The sequence below is a fragment of the Volvox carteri genome, assembly GCF_000143455.1.
Source record: "Volvox carteri f. nagariensis unplaced genomic scaffold VOLCAscaffold_17, whole genome shotgun sequence".
NCBI lineage: Eukaryota > Viridiplantae > Chlorophyta > Chlorophyceae > Chlamydomonadales > Volvocaceae > Volvox > Volvox carteri.
The window spans coordinates 548,770-558,191 of NW_003307560.1; the positions used below are offsets into that span (position 1 = coordinate 548,770).

The 9,422-nt window shown below is 62.6% G+C and overlaps 2 protein-coding genes across 2 annotated transcripts in view; one reads left to right on the forward strand and one right to left on the reverse strand.

Moving 5' to 3' along the window:
- The window catches only part of VOLCADRAFT_104577 (uncharacterized protein), a gene marked incomplete at both ends in the record, with an annotated part of 8,471 nt that extends 7,273 nt beyond the window's left edge, over window positions 1-1,198 (reverse strand). Inside the window, 2 exons of the mRNA XM_002950125.1 lie at window positions 711-884; window positions 1,095-1,198. Of these exons, the coding sequence (XP_002950171.1) occupies window positions 711-884; window positions 1,095-1,198 (278 nt within the window). The remainder of the gene's footprint in view (window positions 1-710; window positions 885-1,094) is intronic.
- A 1,363-nt stretch (window positions 1,199-2,561) lies between these two features.
- VOLCADRAFT_90509 (uncharacterized protein) overlaps window positions 2,562-9,422 on the forward strand; it is a gene marked incomplete at both ends in the record, with an annotated part of 7,170 nt that continues 309 nt past the window's right edge. The window contains 8 exons of the mRNA XM_002950010.1: window positions 2,562-2,640; window positions 2,914-3,082; window positions 3,263-3,389; window positions 4,026-4,514; window positions 4,835-5,435; window positions 5,778-6,266; window positions 7,293-8,263; window positions 9,028-9,061. Of these exons, the coding sequence (XP_002950056.1) occupies window positions 2,562-2,640; window positions 2,914-3,082; window positions 3,263-3,389; window positions 4,026-4,514; window positions 4,835-5,435; window positions 5,778-6,266; window positions 7,293-8,263; window positions 9,028-9,061 (2,959 nt within the window). The remainder of the gene's footprint in view (window positions 2,641-2,913; window positions 3,083-3,262; window positions 3,390-4,025; window positions 4,515-4,834; window positions 5,436-5,777; window positions 6,267-7,292; window positions 8,264-9,027; window positions 9,062-9,422) is intronic.

Consider the following 9,422-nt stretch of genomic DNA (forward strand, 5'->3'; position numbering starts at 1 on the left):
GACATCAGAGGAGGGGGCGGGGGCGGGGGAGGAGAGGGGGAAAGGGGGAGGCGAGGCGGGGCGATGATGTGATGCAAATACGGAGGAGAAGCAAAGGGCCAACGTACCCAGCTGACATCTGAAGTAAAGTAACAAAGGGAAAACAGAAGGCGCCGGTGTGTGTATGGCGGGGGGAGGGAGGAGGTGTCACATAAAGCCCCGAGGAGAAGAATTCCGGCATCTGCGGCATCTTACGAGGAAGAAGGCGGCGGGTGGATGGGTGGATGACTGGGTTGGTGAACGAGTAGAAAGATTAATTATACATTGGGTGTGAGCGGTGTGAGCGGTGTATCGTATGCGGCATCTTTAGGAAGCAGGATTGGGTGGACCGGGGGCGATGATCTCCCTAGGGTTGCGAGCTCGGGATGCGGCGGTGGGTCGAGTTGCTGCATTGGATAGAGGTTCGCGATGTTGCTTAGGGCTTGAAGGACACAGGCGTGTGCATCGGGCAGGGCTCCGCGCGCGTGTGTGTGTGTGTGTGTGTGTGTTTTAAAAGGGGGGCTTCCCGAGGGGCGCCGGGGCGCATGTGTAAGCATGACAACGCATGACTATTTGTGGAAGCAGACGCGCGGCGGCGGAGGCTGCGGCCCCCTGATGATGCAGTCCGGGATCAGGTGCGGTCGTTGTCACCGTTAAGATTTAGTTAGGTCAGTTGGAGGTGCCACGCTCACCGGAAGAGGCCCATCTGGGCTGCCGCTTTCCGGCCGTACGCTTTGAGGAAGTCGGGGTCAGCCGCCAGGCATTCCTCAGCGCGTTCCAGCGCCTTGCTCCACTGTTTCAGTGCTAGGTGGGTTGCCGCAAGATTGGATAGCAGCACGGCATTTTTGGGGACGGCTCTGAGGGCTCTGCGGGGCAAGGATAGGAAATATGCTATTGGTGGTCCCGTAGCTCCACATCTGAATCAGGCACCCGCGGCATGCTTTGCTTATATCCGCTTGTATTGGAAAACAGCTTATCAACTCTGCAGGCTATGAAGGGCCGACAATCGGCGCGTCCAGCCTTGGGCACCTGGTGATAAAATGCCTATGAACTGAAGCTAAGCAATCTATGCTTACTCGGTATAGTATGAAAGAGCTTGCTTGAAGTCTTTTTCTGCGAAGCGCTTGTTGCCCTTGTCCTTGAGCTCCGCAGCAGCTGAGGGCAACTCGACAGATGCCATGCTTGTTTGTAAGAAGCTGCACACACTTGCGGCTCTCCGTTCCACGTGAAGCACTATGTCCCGAGGTTTTAACTCGCCGTACAACGGCCGCTGGATCGACACACGATCGAACCAGCGAGAACCACCCTGAGCTGTAGTCGTGAGACTATGGAAATAAAGGAGAAACAAACAATAAGATCATTTATGCGTGTTGGTGGCCTTAAGCCAAAACGAACGAGCTGGACAAGGTTGGGCGACATGGGTGGAACTCTACAGAAATAGCATAAGCCATGCTGGATATGCGTCTAGCTGTCGTTGGATTAGCTTCTATCGCGACATCTTTATCGTATTCGCTCATCGCTAGGCTGCGTGCGTAGACGCAGGCGTGCAGCCACCATAAAGTGGACAACGTAAATTTGCCGTGCGATATATGCTGGAGTTGGCTAAACAAGTCGGTACTGAAGCGTGCAGGTATGCCTGGCGGCACGTGTAAGGGCACGCACCAAGCTTTCACCATGCATAGTGCAATCCACCGTCATAGGTCACATGGCATTTCATCAAGTGCGATGCTCCATTGAGGATTTGGGTGGGACACATGGCCTTGTCGTTTAGTAGGACAATCAGTAAATGTTTGGTTTGGGGTTCAGGTAATACCTTGTTGTCGACTCCCGTCCTCCCCCGTCATACCCGTACGGCTTTTTAAATTGATCTCCTTGACCAAGCCCTTTCCATAGTAACAAGTTTGAAGGCTCATTGTGAGCACTTCGTGCTATGAATTGCTTACTGAACTTACACGTACGGCAGGAAAGGGAAAGTCGCTGTGACGAAGCACAATTATTGATATGGGAAACGGATAAAATCAAATTACAGCTTTATCGACTGTCTAATGTTCAACCCGTGACCTTATGGCCTTAGAATTTCTCAGCTAGCTCGCCAAGAGGTCAACCTGCATCGAACAGACTGTACTCTGCAGGCTCGCATTGATAAATCACCACTACATTTTCAAGTCTTGCTGGATCTGCCGTGGCAAAGTAGCCCACCAGCTTTTACCCATGCCGCTGCGACGTTTGGAGTGATGAAAATACTGGATGGCGGTGGGATAGATCCCCGTTTAACAAGTTGATTCAGGTATGTCACACACATCAACTCATAGGTTTATTGCGCCGAAGGCCCTATCGAATGCAGCCCCATGCAAAATGGCCTTGTGAGGCATTTGCTGGATAGGTTCTATTTTAAGAGACAAAATCTCTTGTATGTCATTAGTAATTACTGAGACACGGCAAAGTGGCTCTGCGCCGCTGGCTTCCGGTGGCGTGAGGAGGCCCGCACATGGCACCGTGCCCACAGGTAGCGCCCAAGCATCGCACAGATGGCATCATCCGAAATGCCCGCTGGACTGCAAGACCAACAACCGGACCACCGGCACCAGCAATCCCCCAGCCCCGGCAAACGGACAGTGCGTGGTGAGCAACACCGCCGTCATGCCAACGGCACCCAAAAATCGAACCCTCTGCTCGCACATCCTATCTTTCTCACCCTCACACCGTCCTTATTTCCCTAGGCCCACACAAAGGCCACCATTCCCCCTGCACCATCACCGTCACCGTCACCAACACCAGCACCACGATTACCAATATCATCACCTGGCACATAGCGCACTCGCACACCTGCCAGCCGCTCCTCGTCTGGGTCCCCACCCCGCTGATCCACATCGCCCGTACGTGATGTCCACGCAGGCGTCGCCATCCCGCCGCTGGACCTGCACCGCCACAGCATCCGGCAAAACGAACCATGGGATAACGGGCCTGAGGACCCGCCAGCACGGCCCTCACATCCAGCACTGCAGCAGCAGCAGCAGCAGTCCTTCGCCCCGCATCGAACAGCCACCAACGTCATCCGCGTTCGGTCGGACATGGCGCCGGACAAACGCGCCGTCACCGCAGCCGCCGCAGCAGCCGTCGTCACTGCCGCCGTCGCAGCCGCCGACGCCGACATCATCGGCGACGGCGGCGGCCAGGACCAGCAGCAGCAGCGGCGGCTCGGTCCGTGGCACATGACCTCCCAGGGGCACGGCGGCATTAACAGACTGGAAGGTGGCGCTGCTGTCGCGACGGACGCCCAAGCTACTGCGGCGGCGGTAGCGGTGGCGGCGGGGGCTATACACCGACCGAATGGCCCATCGGAAGGCTCAGAGCGTACGGAGCATGAGCGGGTGAGCCGCGGGGCGGTGGGAGATAATAAAGAGGAGGGCTGTGCGGTGTTGTGCTTAGCTCGTATGGCAATCGTCGTATGGCGATTGTCGTATGGCAATCGCACATTCAGGGAGCCCCATCAGCCTCGCGGCCCGCGGGGCCCGGCAGGGGGGCCCTATCTCAGCGGGTCTCGACCTTCCCCTCGGAGGTGTGGGATGCGGTGATGTGCTGAGTGCCAGGTGTAGGGCGGGGTGGGTGGGGGAACTGGAGTTAACTACGGAAGGTTTAAGGGGTTCAGAGCCGGGCGGGGGAATATGGCGTGGTGCGTCACCCCAAGAAGCCCATCTACACTTCCAATCCACGGGCGGGTGGTTGAGTGGGAGTGTGGAGGTGGGAATGTGCACGGGGAAAAGTGCACGCGGGAAAGTGCACGGGGAGGTGTGCGCTACTCCCGCCCTTACTCCACCCTCCATTGCCCTCCCGGCCCCCAATTTCACCCCCACTTCTTGCAGCATTCTCGGCAAGCAACACATCCGGACCAAGCGCGCAGTGCAGCTGCGGCCGCTGCCGCTGCCGCCACGTCAGCGCATTCGCAATCTCAGGGCCGGGCCCACCCGCACCCGCACCCGCATGGACATGCATTCTCGCACGCACAGTCTCAGGGCCGGCAAGTAGCCGCCGCAAGACACTCCAACAGCGACGCCCGCTCGTCCGCTAGTACGACTATCGCCGGTGCTCCCGGCGGCCAGCTGGCGACGCCGGCGGCGACGCCGGGACTGGGCAGCGCGCGGCCCTCTTCCGCGACGGAGGACATGGACGGACTGCCGCCGCTGCAGACGTTGCCGCAGAGCCCGATAACGCCGCCACAGCACGCGCACCCGCACGGCACCGGCCTGGCGGCGCAGGACTCACCGCGGTCGTACATGGCGCAGCCGTCGTCCCGGTCAGCCACCAGCGACGGCCGACTCGGTACGGCAGCGTCATCGCTGGGGTTGGCAGATTTGGAGGCCGAGGCGGAGCTGGCGCCGACGCCACCGCCGCAGCCGCAGCCGGCGGCAGCTCGTCTTGCTGACGGCATCGAGACGCTGGATGACGTCATGGCGCCGGCGCTGCGGGAACGTATTCGGTCCATGCTCTCCGTGCAGGTAAACCAGGTTCTTAAGAATAATAATGCGATAGTCCTATGGACTGCTGGGATCCGTCCTGGCAGATTCGGGGGTTGTGTGTGCGTGTGCGTGTGTGTATGCGTGTGTGTGCACGTACGTTGTTGTGTGTAATGACCTGCCTCAAAAGTCTCGGAGAAATGTTGCGACACAAAGGACGGTTGCTGCTTGCCCTGGAATGCCCCTGCTTTGGCCCGGGTCCACCGGGGAACCGGTAATTGCAACGGTAATTTAAAAGGCCGTATCCGTACCCGTATTTCGGGATATGTGGACTTGAACAGGACGCCCTGCTGGCGCACCAGGCCCGCATGAGGGCGTACGAGGAGGAGCGGGAGAAGGTCATTCGCGCCAGGGGAGGGGACCAGGGGGTCGCCACAGCGCAAGCGGGTGCCGGTCCCGGCGGTGCGGCCGGGGCCGTGCGCAGGAACTCCCGGTCGCTGCGGCTTGCAAGCAGCCACCGCAACACCGGCGGCGGCGGCGGCGGCCGCGGCGGCGGCCCTCGCGGACCCGGTCTGAGGTCGGGGTCCAGGTCGAGGTCCAGGTCGGCGTCGCCCCTGCCGCCGCCGCGCCAGTCGGTGACAGCTCTGCCTGCCACTTCCTTGCAGCCGGTCAGCGGGGCAACATCCGCTAATCAGGCGTCGGCGACATCGGCGGCAGCAGCAGCGGCGGGTCAGGCCACTTCCAGAGCTACCTCCCCGTCGTTATTGCCCCGGGCAAACGGTGTCGGAATGACGGGACGGAGGTCGCCGGATGTGGCGGCTGCGGCGGGGGCGGCAACGGCACCAAGGGACGGGCCGGCGCGACCCGTGGGTCTGTCGACTGCTCGGTCCTTGAAGCGCGTGCAGCTCGTAACCACGAAAAAAGAGATTGCCGCGGAAAAGGGAAAGGAGAAGGGCAAAGACGGTAGCAGCCGCCGCCACAGCAGCAGCAGCAGTAGCAAGAGGAAAAAGGACAAGAAGGGGAAAGGCAAGGTTCGGGATAAGGGCAGCAGTAGCAATGCTAGCAGCAGGAGCGACAACAACAGCAGCAGCAGCAGGAGCAGCAGTATCGAGAGCAGCAGCAGCAATAGCAGCAGCAGCGACGACAGCGGCGGCGATAGCAGTAGCAGTGACGGCGAGGGTGAGCGCGGCGGTGCGGCTTCTCCACCACCGCCGCAGTCACGCGCGAAGCTGATACGCACGGCTCCAGCATCGGCATCAGTTGCGTCTGGCTCTACGGCCACCGCCGCCGCCGCTTCCGCTACAGCCACGCCGGCAGCCAGCTCCAACGCAGATTCGACAACAACAGCGACGACGCCGCGCCAGAACGACGGCGCGACGGCCTCCGAGCCATCCTTGACGCCGCAGGCTTCCAGCACCTCGGTCCCAACCAGCTCTGCAGCCTCCGCCGCCAGGTCGTACGGCAGTGGATCCTCCCGTCCTGGCCGCTCGTCCATTCGCGCCAACGTGCCGCCGCCGCAGAGGATCGTCCTCCCTGGACCTCAGGGCGACCTGAACCATCTGCTGCTGTTGCTCGAGAAGCTGCCGTCGCGGACGCCGCGCGGGAAGCAAGCGGCGACGTCACTGACCCGTGGGTCGCTCCCTATCATCCCAAGCTATTTAGATTTGGCGCGGGCTCACAGTCCCGACCACCGCCAGCGGTTGAGCCAGCAGATCCAGCAGTTGCTGCAGTCGCCACGCGCGGGAAGCCCCAACGGCCGCTTCTCGTACGACATCACGGAACCAAGAGTGTGGGGTGAGGCCCTCGCGCAGGCGGCGCTGAACGGCTTCCCGGCCGGAGCCGCCGCCGCCGTACTGTCTCGTTGCGACGAGCGGCAGCCGTCATGCCACCGCGGCTCGCTGTCACCCGTCGCAAGCGCGCTCCTCCTGGCGACGGCGGAACCGTCGGGCATTGTCGTACAATCCGCTGTTGAACGCCAGCAGCAGGAGCACCTTGTGTCAGCGGCGGCGGCGGCGGCGGCAAGTACGGCCGGGGAGCTGACGGCGACAGCGGCGGCGGCAGCCGGCGCAGTTTCTGGTGACGGCGGCTGCGGCGGTGATGATGACGAGTTTGTGCCGCTTGCCGTGCAAGTCATGATGCGGGCCGTGCCGGATTTGTGCCTGGATACTCTGCCAGCGGCGGCGGCAGCGACATTATCGCCGGTGACGTCGCCGCCACGATCTGTTCAACGAAGCAGCGTGGCGAACGCGGTGCAGCAGCATCCACCCCACGATGACACGCACCTCCACAACCGCCATCACCACCACCATCACCGTCACAAGCACCAAAAGCAGTGCGCGGAGGAGTACGGCATACAGGATCTGCACGAATTGCACGAGCTGTACGGCAGCCAGCTGCGGTTACACCGGAACTCTCACCATCAACATCACCATCAACATCACCACCACCACCACCACCACAGCAATGACAGCCAGCAGCAGGAGCCAGGTGCAGCCGGGGAGCTAGGCGCTCGGCACCAGCCAAACGGCGGGATGTATAGTAATAGCCAGAACTGCAGCCCCAGGCGCAGCCCCGGTTGCGGCTCGCCGCCGCCGTACGGCAAAACCACAGAGCGGTCCTCTAGCGCTGGAGGTGGCGGTGGCATTGGCAGAGGAAGCGGCGGCAGCACCGGCCGATATCGCGGGGGCGGCGGCGGCGGCGGCGGCGGCGGCGGCGAGAGCTCCGACGAGGATGATCTTGAAAAGCTTGATCCGACGTGGCGGGCCTTACGGGAGCGCCGCCGCTTGCCGCCGGAGACCACGCTTCCTGCGCGTTTCATAGGTCCGGCGGCGGCCTCCAGGGAGGGTGGTGGTGCGCACAGCTTCCTTCCTGAGCAGGTGGCGGCGATGGCTGGCGCGCGGGGAGGCGCAGCGACGGCGACGACGGCAGCAATGGGGGGATCGCTCGCAGGCGGCGCCCCCGGTGGCGGCCCCAGCGGCAGTGGCGGCGCAGGGGGGGATCCTCCGTCGGTGCCGGGCGCCGTCGCCGTCAACATGCCGCCGCTGCTGCGGATGGCGGCGCCGCAGCCACCGGCGGCATTGACGGCGCCGGCGCTGATTCGCGGCGGCGGCGGGGCGCTTCTGCCGGTGCTGGGTGGTCGAGCTGGTGGCGGCGGTGCTACCGCACGCGAGCATGAGCGCAGGCACGCAGCACCAGGGGGCCCCGCCGGGGGGGGCAGCGCCGCTTGCACGTACGGGAACTCACCGATGTACGAGCTTTACGCGCTGGGGCTACTGCCCAATCCCTCACTTCTCCGGGCGTCAATGGCTGCCGCTACAGCGCGCCCCGCCAACGGAGCAGCGGCCCGCCGGTCTCACGGCCACACCAGCAGCATGCCTGCCTTCGGCGACATGACGCCTCGCCACTGCCCCAGCCCCGCCGCTTGCTCCCCCGCGGCGGCAGCGGGGACTGCGGCAGCGGTGCCGTACCATCGCATACGACAAGATCTCGCTCCTGTCAGCGGGTCCGCTGCGACCATGGCCATGCACCGCAGAGCTGCCGCTGCAACCGCCACAACCGCCAGCGCTGGAGGGCTCCGTGTTGTTGGGCCTTACAGCGCCCCTGCCAGCCCCTTGCCTTCACAATTCACCCACATGCACCCGCACGTGGTTCCCGGGTCGGCTTTGGCGACCGCGGAGGCGGCGGAGGCGGAGGTGATGACGGTGCGGTCGAAGCGGGGCCGGTCGGGGGTGCTGGACCTGCAGCACATGCTGGGCGTGGACGTGCCGCCGCCTTTGCTCCAAGGGCGCTGGGTGGGGGTTTAGGGTACGGCAACGGACGGAGGAGGTTAATGAAGCGGCTGACCCACCTGGCTGGAGGTTAGGGGAGCCGTGGTGGGTTAGAGAGCGGGTGAGGGTACGGCATCGGTTTTACGGTATGTCATGTCGTCACCTGGGCGTGTACGGAGCTGTTGGGCCTTGCTTCTGCGTGTTTCGCTTTGTGCAGTGTTTCGCTCCGTCGGAGGTAATGTATGACGGGGCAGTTGTCGGTTGTTGGGGGCTGTTGGCATGATCGTAGTGGCGGCGGTTGGTGAGAGGTCTTGCAGCTCCGGTCTGCGTTCTTCAACCAAAGTCCATTTTTGACTAAAGTCTAGTTCGACCATAGTTCATTTCCACCGGAGAGGAACGCAGCGGGGATCGTTCGGGGGATCTCACGGGCAGGAAGGAGAAGGGTATGATGTGCCGTACAAGCTGCAGCCACAGCTGCGGCAGAAGGCACGGAAGGGCGGTGAGGTGGCGCCGGCGCTGTCGGGGTTGTGCGGCGGGTCTGTTTGCGCTGTCAGCTAGTTGTGTAGCTGCTGCAGCTGCTGTAGACGTGTAGGCTTTAATTTCGGGTTATGACTACGTCTGGCGTTTAGTGACGCCGTCCAGGTTGTATGCGCACTGGTAGAGCAGCAGCAGGATCAGTTGTAGCAGCAGCAGCAGCAGCAGCTGCAGGTGCAGGTGCGAGTGAGAGTGAGATTGGAACACTATGTGGCGGCAGCCTGCTGCATGAGGTGGTGCTGTGCAGTGCGCAGGAGTGCGCGGCTGGCAAGGTGTGTGGGTGGACAGGTAGGCGGCAGAGGCGGCGTGTGGGTGAGACGTGACAGCAGCAGCAGCAGCCAAGATACGACGTTTCGGCTTCTCCTTCGGTGTACGGCGGATAGGTCACGGCTGCTGTTCGAGGGTCCTGCCGCAATATTTTAAGCTCTTCCCACTTGCATGTACATGTATCTAAGAACATTTCACACACTTCGCTGCCTGACCTACCTCACCCTCTCCTGCCGTACCCTGCCCTCCCCTCCCCTCCCCTGCCCTCCCCTCCCCTGCCCTCCCCTCCCCTCCCCTCCCCTGCCCTCCCCTCCCCTGCCCTCCCCTCCCCTCCCCTGCCCTCCCCTGCCCTCCCCTCCCCTGCCCTCCCCTCCCCTGCCCT